Source organism: Pogona vitticeps, chromosome 11 (genome assembly GCF_051106095.1).
Source record: "Pogona vitticeps strain Pit_001003342236 chromosome 11, PviZW2.1, whole genome shotgun sequence".
Classification (NCBI taxonomy): Eukaryota; Metazoa; Chordata; class Lepidosauria; order Squamata; family Agamidae; genus Pogona; species Pogona vitticeps.
The window spans coordinates 8,176,642-8,193,322 of record NC_135793.1 but is presented as its reverse complement, the minus strand read 5'-3'; the positions used below and the strand labels follow the sequence as shown (position 1 = coordinate 8,193,322).

Sequence of the window (16,681 nt, the reverse complement as noted above, 5' to 3'; positions counted from 1 at the left end):
ACTACCATCACTGTCAACACATTTAGAAGGCAGCCGTTTGGGGAAGGCTGGGCTGGGGCAGACGCATCTCCCTCCCTTCAGCTTAACAGGTGTCTCCCACTTCTCACAGAGTAGGCAAAAACAGAAGCAACAACAATAACAACAACAAAAAGGAAACAGCAACTCACAGGCTATCATCTGGAGAAAGGCTGTCATTGTAAAAGGAAGAATTTTGGCTTTCCATCTCTGCAAGCCTACGGAGGAGAGAACAAGACCAATGAACAGAAGGGACAGATGCACCAAGGGCAGGAAGACCCTTAAGGAATGCCCCAGCAGGGGCCCATCTCGTGTGGTTAGAACCCCTAAGTGGTTCCCTCCAAATGAGGAGGTCTAAAATGGCCTCTGGTTGGATCAGACCAAAAAAAGAGGCCCATCTAGTCCAGATTTCTGATTCTAGTAACCAACCAGCAAAATGCCTCTCCAAGATCCACCACAGCTAACATTTAGGGGTATACTGCTCCTGAACAAAGTGGCTCTATTTTGTTGCCGTGACATTAGCAGCCAAGATGAACATGTCCTAGTCTAGGAAGCCAGTCTCTTGTTTTCAAGCAGGAAAAGAACACCCCCCTGACTCCCAGACATGCCTTCCATCTGGCCCACCCAGGTTTTGGCTTTCTATCGCCCACCCATCATATCGCTGGCTTGGTGGAATGCCACTGAACTCTCCCGTCAGTCTTGATGCAACTGCAGTGCAACACAGGAAATGGTGCCATCGCTACCACCACCTTCAGCACTGCCTACAATGTCCGGAAACAGTTCTCCAAGGGAACAGCCAGAGGTCTTTCCAAGCCCTACCCAGGAGAGTGAACGAGAGACCTTTAGTGTGCACAGCATGTGTCCTACCCACTGGGTTATGGGCCTTCGTAAGACAGGCATCAATAGCTCAGAGCCAGAGGTTGGCAGTTTTATTTCCCTTTGTGGCTCCCAGGAGAAGAGCCAGCCTGGGTGGCCTTGGGCCAGCTGCACAGTCCCAAGGTTGCCCCTAGAGGAAGGGAAGGGTAAAGCACTTTTGAGTATTCTCTACCTGGAAAACTCTGAAAAGGGTCCCCATGAATCAGCATTAACTAAATGGTACAGGATGATGATGATGACGACAGGCATGAAGACATTAAACCATCCTTGGGATGTGATCAAACAGCACTACAGCTTACATTTTGGACCACTTGTGGTCCAATTCATGCTGTCTTCCAGTGAACAGACAATGTACTGGAAATCATGGCTCAACTTGACTCTGTCCCATGCCCAATCCAGACCTTTCTGGTCCAGTGGCTGGAATACCCTTCTTTCGGTGCAGGACTGGAGTGATGGGGACCTTATCTCATGTGCCCAGAAAGATCACTTTAAGGGAGACCACACCCAATGAAGTGACTCTTTCCAGCACGATTCAACACAATCCGATATCACCGTCTGATTGCATGGTCACACAAATCTTTGCCCATCTAAGCCAGAAGTGACTATCTGGATTGGCAGTAGGCTCTCTGGATTCTCAGACAGAAGTCTTTCAGAGGCACCTTCTTTTAACCCGAAACGTATACCCTTGGAGGACCCCGTACATTCACAGCAGGCGCTCTGACACTGAGCTACAGCCCCTCCTGCAAGCAACGAAAGGCATCCGCAGAATCCAGGGTTCTGCTGCTATAGCGGCCTGTCCTTTCTCTCCGTATCTGCTGCTGCCTCTCGCCCAACAAAACCCATCCTTCTTGTCACTTAAGGGCACCTGCTGGCGAAGTGTTCAATCCGAGAGTGGGTGTCCGCATGAGGTAACATCGGAGAGGAAGCTGGCCTAGAAGAGACATAAAGGGGACAGGAAAAATTCAAGGGTGAGATTCTCAGCTGCCACACAAAGTGACTTCAGAGAGGCTGGGAGCCACTGAGAGGCCTCTGAGTGACTTGCAGTGTACAGGCAAGGGGATTTTTGATTGTCAGATGTTTAACACCCAAAGGAACAACAAGACAACTCTCTTTATATCTTAAATCATAATGTGGAAAGGAAGAAAGCTTGAGGTAACCAGAAGCACATCGTTGTGCAGGCAGATTGTGAGGTGCCGTTCACCTCGGGTGCTCAGGACAGACTCCTATGTTCATAGATCTTTAATTTTAAATTCATGTCTTTTGCACCAGGCTCTGGGGACAAGATCTTGGGGTTCTAATAAAAACTAGATTCCTCAAGCCGGAACTATGGAGTATTTTACTGTTTCCCCTTACAGATAGCAACTGTGTACAGTGGTGCCCTGCATAGCGAGGTTAAACCGTTCCGGATTAACCCTCGCTATGAGGAAACATCGCTAAACGGGACGCAAAATGCCATTGGAACGCATTAAACTTAGTTTAATGTGTTCCAATGGCTTCTATACTCACCGTTAAGCGAAGTTTCCTCATAGTGCCGCCATTTTCGCGCCCTCGGTAAGCGAGGGCAGGGTGCGAAAATGGTTGCGACGGCCAATTTGGGTCGTCCGGTGGCCATTTTGGGTCGTCCGGCGGCCATTTTGGAGCCGCCGAACAGCTGATTTCCCGGCGTTGCAATGCAAAGATCGGTAAGCGAAACGCTTAGCGATCTTCGCAATGTGAGTTTTGGCCATAGGTAAGAGATCGCATTAGCGATCTCAAAAAAGAGATCGCTATGCGATTTCGTCGTTATACGGTGCGCTCGTTAAGCGAGGCACCACTGTATTTCATAGTCAATCCCTTCTGTGCCGTCACTTTCCATACATGGTACGCAATATGTCCACAGCAGAGACGTGCAACGTGATTTCTTCATGGTTTGATAGCTCAGTGGTTTAAATCTCTGGCTGCGGAGCCAGAGGTTGGGAGTTCGATTCCCCCACTGGGCCTCCCAGAAGAGCCAGCCTGTGTGGCCTTGGAGAATTCCTTGCTTCCCAGAATTCTTTGCTTGGATCAAACCCATTTGGCCAGTTTCTTCCACCGCACTGCACACAAGGAAAAGTGATCGCCAGTCAACCTGCTACTTACGTTTCAATGAAGTCGGCCTCCAGGACAGACTGGACTGGGAGGTAACCTCGCTGGGGATGCTTGCTGAAATACTGCTTGGACCGAAACTTGTTTTTCAGAGTGGTGGCAAAGTCCCTCATGTTCTCGCTAGAGGTGGTCTGCAGTGAGATGGAGAGGAGCGTAAAACGAGATCCCAGTGGATTAGAGGCCAGCTTCCAAATAATCATGCCATCAACCATGCAAAGCAGAGCTACTCTTTATACTTCTTGCATTGGTAGGACAGCCCCCCCTTCCTCAAAGAAAAGTAGTAAATAGCTTTTGTTTCATCATTTCTCTTGTTCTCCAACCTCCTGTAGGCTAATTTGTTCTAAATAAAATTCTAAAACTTTGGCTACCTGTTCTGAGAAATGTCCTACAGCCGTGTCCCTGTGTCCCCCTAGTTTTTCCACCACTAAGTATGTCTAAAGCATCATCGTCATCCTTTAAATTAGCTTCTTTAACACATAGTTCTGTGTGCTGGATAGCTCAGCAGTTGAGGTCTCTGGCTGTGGAGCCAGAGGTTGGGAGTTCGATTCCCCCACTGGGCCTCTTTGACAGAGGCTGGATTCGATGACCTCCAGGGTCCCCTTCCAGCTCTGCTGTTCTAAGATGATGTGCCTGGACCCAGAAGACAGCTTCAGAGCCAGGCTCCTAAAACAGCTCTGTAGTAATGACAGAGATAGCTTCATGCACCGATTCTCAGCATTTGGCTCTCCAGATGTTGATGGATTTCCTCTCCCAGAAGCCCCAGCCGGTATGGACAAGGTTGAGAGGCCGTGGGAGGTGAAGACCAAACCATTTGGAGGACCTGAAGGTCAAGAACCACTGGTACCACATAGCTCAAGTTAGTATTCGCAATCAAGTCGTCCCAGGTAACTCCATCTGTCTTACTGGCGTGTAGTACTCCATAATGGGGTAATGAAGCTTGTTCCCTTTGCTGGCTCGCCCCGTCAAAAAGCAGGTCTGGCAGATGTCCACGTTGAATTGCTTCAAGCTGCGGTATCTAGAACAAGAGATGACAGCCAAGGTTGGTTCTGGCAACCGGTGGCTGAATCAGCTGGCACCGTTTTCAATAGACAGCACCAGCTCAAGGTTGGGCATGCATGCCTTTCAGGCAGAACTTGGAAAAAGTTACTTTTGAATACTATAGTTACAGCAGACATCGGGGGGCGAGGGAATTCTGTGCGCTGTTGTCTGAAAAATTTTTCCAAGCTCTAACGGGAAGGTTCATTAAAGGATGAAAAAATCCGTCACACAGAAAATAAGCATTTTAGCCAGAAAGATTCCAGAAGAGCCTTCTGCTTGTTGTGCTATTTTTATTGGATTTAGGAACGGTGGTGGTTGTAGGTGACCGCGAAACTAAAAGGCTAATGAGGAAGGTGATCACAGAACAAAGAGAAGGCAATTAGCTTTAGAGAGAAGTTAATGAGGAGTCCACAACCAGATGTCTGAGCCAGCGGAGCCCCAGGGCGACACCCTGAGAGGTCCCTTTTATTAACCTTAGCAAGCTTACAGATTGTTGAAAGGATTTAGATAGGACACTAGTTACCTAATGGCCACTTAGGTTTGGCTGGAGAAAGCCTTTGGTCTTATGCTCTAAGTCTAAGGCAGGGGTCCCCAACCTTTTTCACCCCACAGACTGGGTCGGGAAGGCGGGGCACCACTGCGCTCGTGTGAATGTGTGAATAAGTGCATGCGCTCTCTCGCACAAATGAATTGTGCGCTCATGCACATGTGCAAATGGCGGCACAGCATTTACACGTGCACAAGTGTAAATAGTAGTGCGGAGCATGCACATACGCAAATCAGTTGTGCAGGGGTGAGTGCGTTTGGGGGGGGATGGGAGGTATGTCTCCGCGGCCCAGTCCAGCTCAGGTCACGGACCGGCACTGGGCCACGGACTGGGGTATGGGGACCTCAGCTCTAAGGGGAAAAGGCAGAATGAGTGAGTCACCCTTCCCGTCAGGAGCAGCTGTCACTGTGCCAGGAGAGTTTGCTCTACAATGAAGAACAGATAACAGCTGGCAACCTTGAGGAGGCTGTTCCTACAGGTGGGGCTGATGGTGATGAATATATTGCTTGAATCATGCCGTTTCCCCAGGACAGATCTCCAGCAGAACTGTCCACGCAGACACTCTCCATACCTGAAGCCTTTGATCGGGCACTGCCGGCAGACCGAGCACTTAGTCTGGTGTTTTACTTGCTCGGCAAGGGTCACTCGGTGAAGGACTGCCATCCACACCATCGACTGTGGCTCCAGGTTAGCCCATTCCAAGAACTGGGCAGCCTCGATGGTTGGCTTCCCATTTCCCTAGAGGAAGATAAGGAAGGGAAGGAACTCAACACTGTCCATAACTCAACACTTTCCCAACCTGGTGCCCTCCCAATGTATTTGGGTGACAGCTCCCATGATTTGTCGCTTGAGTAGCCAACATGACAGATGTGAGCAGCAACAAATTTTTTCATGTTTCTTTCATTTTGTTTTTTTTTCAGGAGGTACGTATATTTTTCATTTTCATTTTCGTAGTGTACCAATCCTTTTGCTTTATACAAAAGCAGAAGCCTCTTTCAGGTTAGCCGTTCATCGTTCCCCACTTATAACAATTACCAAATAAGAATTTTTTAAAAAAACATGAATCAAACTGGGAAAGCATCTCCTCCAACACGCCTGGAAAAGATAGCAAAATTAAAACAACGACAGCAAACACCACACAGTCTTTCTCCCAAAAACCAAGAAAATGGGAAATAAAGGTGAAACACACACACACACACACACACACAGAGGGAGGGGGGGGGAATCTGCAAATAAATCAAGTAGAAAAAAAATCCCCCCAAATTATCCCAAGGACAAATGCTAGTGCAGGCAGGCTGCCTGGTAGCAGCAAAAATAATCCAAAGCAATGGGGGAAACTCTGCCAGAACGAAGACCAAAGGGGGGAAAAAGGAATGGATCCAAGTTGGATGCAGAGTAGACAGGCAGGTAGGCAGCGATCTAAGATGGAGGGCACTATCTGCTTACCACACATCAATCCCGCGATGAGTAATTGAAGCAAAGAGCACTCCTTACTAGGTTCCAGATCTTTTTACAGATTCAAAATACCCACTCCCCTGAATGTTCTGATTGGCTGCTGATGTACCTCACAATGCTATTGGATGAAAAATTTATCAGGTGATTTTTTTTTCAGCCAAAGCAAAAGGTTACATGAAAGAGGGAACACAAAAGAGACATGAAACCACCACCTCCATTCATAAATATGAAACATTTGTGTTTTAGAGTCTCTTTTGTGGCAATTCTTCACATACTATGAATTACGTATTACTGTAATTCTTTTGTGTTTGGGATCTTTTATTTAGATGTGAAAAGCCCATGTCTAGCCAACACTTCAGAAGGGTACCATATTGGGGGTGGGGAAGGCTGACCCAAAAGAGCAAATCATAAGGCTGCTCATGAGTTTTGTGACTCCTTTCTTCCAAACTGACTATAGCTTCCTGAACTAGAGAAATTGCAATTGAAATGATTTAGCATACTCAAATTATTTTAGATTAAACATGGTGTACTTAATTATTCATTGTAGCCCTTTTTATAAGGCACTTCAATTAACTTCCCAGGGTGGTTTTATACAAAAAGAAAATGCAGAAACAACAGGATTAATATCACTAATCCAAAAAAAAAAAAAAAACAGCAGTTTTTGCAAAAATTTAAAAAGGCAGGAGATCTCAACACAGCATGAAAGCAACGGCTGAAATCAAGATTAAGAATAAAAAGTTTATTAAACTGAAAATATTTTTGCCTGGGGCATGAAGGACAACAAGGGTGGAAGGAATTCTACAGCTAGCAGGTCACCAGCGAAAAGTCTCTTTTCCTGGGGTCAACCCTACAAAGTCCTTTATCTATATCGGTTTAGGAATTTGGGGCAGAGGGAGTCGTAGGAGGGGAGCCAACCCTCCAAAGTCCAGAAATGAGTATATGCAGCCTCTGGACCTCTGGAGTAGCATGATCACACAAGAACAAAAGCAGTGGTGGGGTAACTTCAAGAGATGGGAGAGATGTAGCATTTCATGTACACTAAACTTGTTATCATTTCTCTTCTACACACCTATTAAAGGTGCAGGAACCCTGACCTCCACTTCACTCACCCCAGATCTAAGATCTTCCTGCACAGGTAGGTGATAGCTGATTATACATATATCCTGCACCTAAACTTTATTAATACAGTGGTGCCTCACTTGACGACATTAATTCGTTCCAGTGAAATCGCTGTAGAGCGAAAACGTCGTCAAATGAAGCGAAAAAAAACCATTGAGATGCATTGAAAACCCCTCAGTGCGTTCCAATGGGCTGAAAACTCACCGTCCAGCGAAGATCCTCCATAAGGACGGCCATTTTCAGGTGCCTGTATAGCGAAACATGGCTCCTAAAAACAGTGGGGAGCTATTTTGAGTAGCCGGCGGCCATTTTGAAAACCCGACAATCAGCTGTTTTGATTGTCGTATAGCGAAAAATCGGTTCCCGAAGCAGGGAACCGATCATTGCTAAGCGGAAAAACCCCATTAAAACATCGTTTTTGCGATCGAACGTCAACGTAATGCGGATTCGTCGTTATACGGGGCAATCACTAAGCGGGGCACGACTGTATCATGATACTTTTGCATGGGCATTACAACATGTTGATTTAAGATATCTGCCCCAGATAACATTCAGCCACTTAAATTTATGGACATATGACAGTGCAGAAATAGATGCTGAGTAATTTCTAGGTGAAGGGGTGGGGCAGGTGAGAGGTCTGAGACAAGAAGTATCTTTCTTAGGTGATGCTGATGAGGTGCCCGTCAAATATCCAGGGCTTTAATGACATAACACTGAAGGCTGGGCAGACGATGGCCAGGCTTCCCATCTTCTCTTTCCTTTGATCCTGGTCTGACTGACTCCAGTCCTCGGCAACAGGCCTTTATAAACACTACGGCAGTCCTTCAGGCTGGAGTCATAGATAAGCTGCTCCTAAGTCACCGTAACCTACAAACCTAGCAAGGTGCTCTATTTGCTTTGCCCAACTGCTGCAATTCCCTTGCCGAGGAATTTTTTTCCCCTGCACGGTCAACAACATGGTTCAAGCACCCTTGATGCAGTCAACTCACAAAGCGAAAGCAGCTGCGGACGCTGGGTTCCACGTTGCTGCCACCAAAGGCGGCCACTTCCCCCAGCTGACGCGGAACCTGGATGGCTTCGTGAAGCAAGAGGCCGAGGTGCCGCTGGTCACAGAATCCGTTGGCATTGGCCACTTGGCTGAAGAGATCTGGAGGACATGGAGGAAATCCCATGAGGCATGGCAAAATCCATAGAGAAAGGAGATAAATGAAAAAGGATCAAGCGGGAATGATCAAAACACGGGGAAAGGCAGGCATGGGTGGGGAAAGGCCTGAGAACTCATTTTCTCATTATTAAACCAAAACAAGATGAGGTCTTGGGACCCCTTAAGACTAACACGTTTTATCGGCCTTAGCTTGGGTGGACACTTGACCACTTCTTCAGATGCAGGAAGTGAGCAAAAGCCCATGAATGTTTTTGCCAAATAAAACTTTTAAGATTTTTGGATGTCATTTTTTGGTTCTTTTTTTTTTTTGCTGGAAAAAAACCTAATATGGCTACCTGCTCTAGAAAATTCTTAACCAACGCAGCTTTGAAAACAGATTAATCTGGTTTAGTAGATTCTGGATGTGATGGCACAGGGAAATAGATTGCAGTTTGGAACACTTGTGGAGCAGTCCCCATGATCTGTTTCCTGGCAATCACACGACACATGGGGAAAGGCGCTCCAGCTGGACCTCGATCCATGCCCAAGCTGGACGTTTTTGGTACAGCGTCTAATCTGGGGGCCAGATGGGTGTGATTCTCTAGCAGATGGAAGGGTCGCTTAAAGAGATATAGGTAAAGGTAAAGGTTCCCCTTGACATTTTTAGTCCAGTCGTGTCCGAATCTAGGGGGCGGTGCTGATCCTGTTTTCAAGCCGTAGAGCCAGCGCTTGTCCGGAGATAGTTTCCATTGTCAAGTGGCCAGCGTGACTAGGGAATGCCGTTTTACCTTCCCACCGAGATGGTACCTATTTATCTACTCACATTTTTACATGCTTTCGAACTGCTAGGTTGGTGAGGAGCTGGGACAAAGTGATGGGAGCTCACTCCGTCGTGTGGATTCGATCTTACGACTGCTGGTCTTCTGACCCTGCAGCACAGGCTTCTGCGGTTTAACCCACAGTGACACCAAGTCCCATTTTAAGACATATGGCTCCTGTTAAAGTGACCCTCTCTGATGCAATCAGGCCTGGGCCTTTAAATAATACCCTTTCTCTCTCATTAGAGCAGGGCTAGGAAATTTCACATTAAGTTCTCTGAAGGGGATTAGGAAATCTAACAGAGAACTGGGGAAAGCCATGAGAGCTACACTAATAGCCAAGCATCATATATTTGTTAAGTAGCGGCTTGCAAAATGTTCCACCTTCAGTGAAGCTTTTCACTTCAACTAGTATGCCAAGAGCTGGCTGGATAGCTCAGTGGTTTAGGTATCTGGCTGCAGAGCCGGAGGTTGGGAGTTTGATTCTCCACTGGCCCTCCCAGAAGAGGCAACCTGTGTAGCCTTGGGCAAGCTGTAGAGTCCCAGGGCGACCCCAGAAGAGGGGAATGGGAAATCACTTCTGAATACTGTACTTTCTGCTTTGAAAATCCTGGAAGGGATTGCTGTAAGTTGGAATCAACTTGAAAGTATGCAGTTATGAGTAGTAGCATGCCAAGAAAGTACAAATTTCCTTCTCACCCTGACTGACTAATCTCGTCCCTGATGAAAAAAAAAAGAGACTGTCTGTCCTAAAGACTCAGTGGATGGTTGTTTCTCCCTCACACAAAGTGGCTTGCAGAGGGATGCTTTACATAGGCCATGCTACTGGTGCAAACATGAGGAGAGGGGGCCCCTTGTACAAAGACGTTTTCTCCCAGTGTAGGAAGACACTGGAATCTATCTTACACCGACTCAGCCCACAAGTCCACCGAGCCCTTTCTTATCAAACTTCTGATCAGCAGTGCTGGTCCGTGTTTCAGTCAGAATTCCTCTGCAACCATATGCATGCACAACCCTCTGTTTTACCGCTGAACTACAGCCACCCCCCCACCAAGACGGTTGTTGGTGCACAAGATGGCCCATATTTCCTCCGGCAAAATACTAGAAGCTACGCAGGACATACACAGATTGGCCGGGTTGCAGTGGTAGCTCTTTCTGGGCCCGTCTCGCTTCACCATCATCAAATTTGGAAGCTGCCTGTTCCTATTTTGTTAACCCTCTCCCCGGGCAGACTCACACTGGAATTTTTCCTTCACCTCCGTACCACACAGGCATGCGATCCCTGTTTTGAAGGAGAGGGCCCGCATCTTCCCACTGCGTCCGCTGGAAGGAAAAAGGTGTAGGTTGAAAAACTGTCCCTCCAACTTTGCTTGGTTTACAGGTGCCCAGCTTTTGCCCTGCTGAGCAGCTTGTAAACAGTTTCTTTCAAATATGCATGACGAAATAAATCCAAATCATGCTGTAGATGAGACCTACACAACTGGCATCCAAACTGAATGCAGACCATTAGCCGTGTGATGGCCCACTGGGGATTTGCTAATCTTACTTTTGCTCCCACCTACCTAGATAGATAAAGAAAGCTCCCAGCTAGCACCAGGGCAGGAACTGGAAGCTTGGACAGAACTAGGCCTACCTAGGTCTCAAAACCTTTCAATTTAGGTCTTTCCTTCAGATCAGCCAGCCATACTCTATATATGTCTCTGTCGGGTCAGTCTGTCAGGTAGAACTTCCAGAATGGGGAATTGCAGGGTTTGTAGTTCAAAAAACCCTACAATTCAATCCCTACAGGTCACTTACAAGTCTTCTTCATCAAGAGTCTCCAGAGAAGACAGAATCAGATGCACTCTATTCCAACCCCCTGTTCAGTGTCATTGTCTTGCACACACAACAATTCTGACATTGTGATAATTTGTCAATGGCAGATACCTCTACTTAAATACCTCCACAGCAAAGAAAGGCCCACCACCTCCCTGTTGAACAGCTCTTGCCCTGAGGAAATTTCTCCCATGTCTAACAAAAATTGGTTTCTTTCCCACTTTTACTCACTAGCTCTAGCCCAGATCTCTGGGGCAACAAATGGGAAGCACGGAAGTAACAGACAATCCTGGACGGACAGTACAAATGCTTTCACCTCTAGAAAAGGATGGGCTTTAAGGAATATGTTCAAAGTGTCTACCTGAAACTTTCAGATGTTAAGGACAAACCAAGAATGACCACCATGCCCTACTTGTGAAGGGACACCTCTTGTTACAGACTTAGTGCTGGACTGGAGGTACTGAATCAACCTGTAGTGTAATTGGTACAAGGTACCTGTCAAAAACATTGAGCAGCCAATTCAGGGTCATGTCAACGCAGAGCGGGACGTTTACTAGAATACCCCTTTCTTCCTCAAGCCGCTCATAGAGGGCGGTCAGGCAGTGGATCACCTCCACCACATCCATCACATGGTCACTGGGTTGCAGTTCGTGCTCATTGAAGACTTCCAAGGCTGTGGGCAGCATCACCATGTCCACTATGGTCAAGAAACAAAGAAGTACAGGAATAGGACATGTGTCATTGTGCGAGATGAAACAAAGAAAGGGATGTCATCCAGGTCATCACAAGGAGGTTGGAGGCAAACGCTACGGAAGAGATGTCAATATAGAAGTGTCACAAGAGGTAAACGGGAAAAACCAACACCCTCCATTCTTGGATCACCATTAAATGATACACAACCTCGAAGGCATTGTATGCATGATGGAGCAGCTAATTTTAACTACAGACATTTTATGCAGGCATAACGTAAATGGTGTAATTATTGGCAGTGAATCCCTACCCGTGAAGAAGTCACCCTATACATTATCTGTTGTGCATCAAGTCATGTGACTCACCATGTAATGAATAATGTCTCCACTGACTTCTTCACTTATGGCAATTTGCTGCCAAAAGTTACACTGTTTGTGTAAATGCTCGCAGGCATCACTAATCAGTAATGTGTAAGATGTATACATTAATACGGTCCAAATGTGTGATTATGAGTCAGAGTTCTGTGATCTTCTTCTCCTTCTTTAACGTCCCAGAATTACAGTAACCTGGTGCAGAGGTGTATACCCAAACCAAGCAAAACCAAACCAAGCAAAACCAAACCAAACCAAACCAAACCAAACCAAACCAAACCAAACCAAACCAAACCAAACCAATCAATCAATCAATCAATCAATCAATCAATCAATCAATCAATCAATCAATCAATCAATCAATCAATCAATCAATCAATCAATCAATCAATCAATCAAAATAAAGACCAAAAAGGTTATGGCACCTTAAAGACTAACTGCTATATTTTAATGTGAGCTTTTGTAGACAAGTCTACTTTTCCAGACTTCTTTCATGGACAAATCCACAAAAAGTCCACTTTTTCAGACTACTGTACTTCTTTTGTGGACTTTTCCACGAAAGCTCACATTAAAATATAGCCGTTAGTCTTTAAGGTGCCACAACGTTTTAGTCTTTTTCTTTTAAACTTTTTTTAAATTTAAAAACTAACATGGCTACATCTTCTATTCAAATAATGGATCATGCATTTGATTTACTGCTGCTTGTTTACGTTGATTTTCTTATATTTTAGCCTGCACAATTCATGCTTCTAGAAATTTGTGATTTCAGCTATTTGGCATTTCTGGTTTTGACCGTCCTTGTTAACTGTCCAAGGCTCTCAAGAGGAGTGGCAATCAAAGGAATCGTATGAGTGCCGTGGATGAGCTGTGCAGTACTACCAGTTTAGGCAAGTGGGTAAACTACCCCTGAGTTAACTCTGGGGAGAGAAAAGAGCAGGATCAGACCAGAATTATTTATGACTTACATCGTAGGGCCTTCTGCACGCGGCGTAATTTCATGGCAGTACGATAAGCAGAAAATTTGATGTTGTTTAGGTCAGCTAAGGAAAAGAGAGAGAGAGAAAGAGAGATGAAGTCACAGACTTTACATCCAACACTGCAGAGGTGGTCAACCGTGGCTGATGGGAGTAGAAGGCCACGAGATCCCCACCAACTATTTCTGTAAGGCCAAAAAGGCTTCCCAGCTCTACCCTGCAGCCTGAGTAATGCAACCGGTGGTGACTCTCCAGTTCTGGAATTCAGCATCCAGAGAAATCTGTTGGGGCTGGACCTCTCTCCCTGGTTCTTTTATTCTTATTCTTATTCTTATTTTGCTTTTAGTGACACCTTCTACTGTTTTATGCTGGCTCTGTTGATTTTTTACACTGTCGGCATTTTTGATATTCCACTGATACTTAATCGGTTGTTTTGATTGTTATTCTGGATTTGATTGAAAGGGAAAATAAATTCAAAGTGGGATATAAATGGCTGAAATCCATAAAAATAAAGAAATCACCTATGGAGGTAAATACGGATCCTCAGCCATGTTTGATCGGTTGAGACTTGAAGGACCAAGGAAAGAAAACTTGAGAAATGTTGCAGGGGAGAAGCTCTCCCTGGTCCCCTTCTCTGCCCCTTTCTTTATAACAGGATCAGGAGGGAACCTTGCAAATCCCATCCTCATCCCATACTCCGTGGGAAGCCACCTGTCCATCCAGAGATCAAATGGATAAAGGAGTCTCCTTAATGCAGGAACGTCTCCCTTTCCCTAAGTCGATCCTTTGTTCTATAGCTCTGCTTTCATTTGAGAAACTCTGAGGGAGTCTGGCCTTTGGTCCAACTCTGGCTCTCCAGGAGTTCAGAAGGAATTCTTCCAGCCTTATTGGGAGATGCTAGAGAATGAATTTGGGGCCTTCTGCACCAACACATGCACTTTACTGCTAAGCTAGCCCTCCCAGAGGCAGTATCTATCTATCTATCTATCTATCTATCTATCTATCTATCTATCTATCTATCTATCTATCTATCTATCTATCTATCTACCTATCTATCTACCTATCTACCTATCTACCTATCTACCTATCTACCTATCTACCTACCTACCTACCTACCTACCTACCTACCTACCTACCTACCTACCTACCTACCTACCTACCTACCTACCTACCTACCTACCTACCTACCTACCTACCTATCTATCTATCTATCTATCTATCTATCTATCTATCTATCTATCTATCTATCTACACTGCTGAATATATATTACCCAGAAGAATATATGGGTCACCCAGAACCCCTATACAGTATATATTCTTCTTACCCAGTGTTTGATATAACTCGGTCATCTTGGGATGATCCCAGCACGTGGTTTGTGCCTGGTGGCTGGAAAAAGAGCAAGAGATGAAGTTAATCAAGGGAGCGCTACATACGATCTGTTTCAAAGACGTGTGTGAAGGCGAAACCATGCCTGTCTCATGAGATCTGGTGCTGGAAAAAAGGAGGTCTTAGGACGTGATCAGACAGGGAAATTGCTTTCTTTTTCAAATGCCTCTGGCATGATACGGTGCTAGTCCTTTCCTGGAGGTCACACGATGTATGGGCAATAGCAACCCAACCCAACCTTGATCCAGGGTCAAGCTGGACCTTTCTGGTCCAGCAGCAAAGCTATTCTTTTTGGGGGCCAGGCTGGAACAATTCCTTAATTGCTTTAAGGGAGATCCCTCCTAGCCCAGTGACCCTTTTCCATTGTGGTCAGATAGACTCCTGTCTCTCCATCGGATTGCACCCGGAGACAATTCCACAGGCCCCACAATGTGCAGACAGAGAGCACGGGAAGGGATAAATGCTCACTTTTTACCCTTGTGCAAGGCCTGCTAAGAAACGAAGCCATGTCAAGCTTGAAAATGCAAATGTCTTGAGAGACCCCGGACTTTTAAAATAGCCCACTGGCAGATCTTTCTGATTTTGACAGGGGGAAAATAGGGTTACAAAAATGGTCCAGGGTAACATAGAAAACATGTTAAAAGATATCAAGACTGCAAACACGAGGGGCGAGAGACGAGAGGAAGTCCCTTCAGACCCAGCTGGACACTCACTTGATGTAGTACGGAACTTTATTTGGAGAAATTGCGCGTTCCCAAGGGACTTGGACTGAGGCTAGAAGAAAAAAAGCAAAAAGAAATTATGCAGAGAAATAATATCAGGGAAAATCCAAAGGAACAAAACGAAACAAGACAAAAACATGCGGCACTTTAAAGACTAACAATTGCATTTTAATGTGAGCTTTCATGGACACGTCCACTTCATCAGACATATGGGGGAAGAAAAATGAAATACCAGAAATAATTGTATCCATCTAACAAACCACCCAACTACTGCTGTTTACTAGGGAAACTCTCTCTCTCTCTCTCTCACACACACACACCCTCAATGCTGTCCATGGGGGAAAAATATTCCTGCGTTGCCCCATTTTTTGTCTTTTGGGGAATTTCTTGTCAATACTTCCTTAGGGCAAGTTCTCATTCTCCAGGGTTCAGCTCTAGAGAAGTGAGGTGGAACCTGCGGTCCTCCAGATGTTACTGGACAACAACTCCCATCAGCCCTGACTAGAATGGCCAGTGATAAAGGGTGATGGAAATTGTAGTCCAGCATCACCTGGAGCAGTACAGATTGCTTTTTCATGCTGCAGAAGTCTAGATGGTTCAGAGTTCAGATGGAACAGATTTCACTCTAGCATACTTCTGTGTACAAGGCTGCATGGACATCATAAAGCAAGCATAAGGCAACAATTAGATTCCGGTCACTATTGTGACTTGTATGCAAATTTCTTTTAAATGCAGCTACATGTTCAAGATGGTATGCTTTCTTTGCATTCAAAATTGTGTTTTCCCCTCTTCTTTCTTGGGGTTCTGTAGTCTCATCACTACAGACTTCAAGAAAGCGTGCAACACACTAGGAGAATGGTAGGAGGTCCAAGAAAGAATAGTGCATTTCCCCCCACCATGATAACTACTTCTGCTGGATAGGTCATTCACTTACTTGAAAGGAAGTGCTGTGATCCTGGCCCAAAGTCCCGGTGGGCATCCTGAAGGTGTTTCAGCCGGTCATTGACAGAGACCTACACAAGGGGAGGGGAAAAACAGGGGAAGTGGGTTATATCTTAGCTTATACAGCATTTTATGCCAAGTGTCCATGCATACATGCACATCACAGAATGCAAGACACTTTATTGGCTGCACTGAATCTCACCATATATAAGATTTAAAGTGAACACAGCCAAAGTCGTTTGGCATTGCTGGCTATGGCTTGAAAGCACTCTTACTGCATTTGGTACAAATGCAACTTTTCCTTTCTGCAATGAGCTCTGAAAGAAGCAAGGTTTACACTGAATCCAGATGCAGACAGCATCAACTGGTTAGCATCCGTGATGTTACTGATATAACCCTTGCCACAATCTCACCAATAATGCTGCACCAGTTTTTAAAAGATTCCTTTAAAAAAAATTAAATGAAGGCTAAGTATATAAGCATATATATTTCCAACAGCAGTAGTTGAAAAGGGCAGGTAGCCGCACACAGGTGCAGTGGAAAGATTCAGAATTTTATTTGATGCCACCCTTAGCATGCGTCAGGCTGTTGGTTTTCACTGGCTAGCCTCACATTTCTAGAACAGTAGAAGTACAGAGCTGGAA

General features: G+C 45.5%; 1 protein-coding gene across 4 annotated transcripts in view; it reads right to left on the bottom strand.

Moving 5' to 3' along the window:
- DRP2 (dystrophin related protein 2) overlaps nt 1-16,681 on the bottom strand; it is a 67,272-nt gene that overhangs the window by 14,629 nt on the left and 35,962 nt on the right. For all 4 annotated transcript variants that reach the window (XM_072980983.2, XM_072980986.2, XM_078380742.1 and 1 more), the window contains 12 exons: nt 16,030-16,108; nt 15,087-15,147; nt 14,312-14,373; nt 12,978-13,052; nt 11,447-11,648; nt 10,374-10,459; nt 8,164-8,321; nt 5,172-5,338; nt 3,919-4,030; nt 3,010-3,146; nt 1,757-1,822; nt 168-233 (listed from right to left, as the gene is read on the bottom strand). In XM_072980983.2, coding sequence (XP_072837084.2) covers nt 168-233; nt 1,757-1,822; nt 3,010-3,146; nt 3,919-4,030; nt 5,172-5,338; nt 8,164-8,321; nt 10,374-10,459; nt 11,447-11,648; nt 12,978-13,052; nt 14,312-14,373; nt 15,087-15,147; nt 16,030-16,108 — 1,271 coding nt within the window. The remainder of the gene's footprint in view (nt 1-167; nt 234-1,756; nt 1,823-3,009; nt 3,147-3,918; nt 4,031-5,171; nt 5,339-8,163; nt 8,322-10,373; nt 10,460-11,446; nt 11,649-12,977; nt 13,053-14,311; nt 14,374-15,086; nt 15,148-16,029; nt 16,109-16,681) is intronic.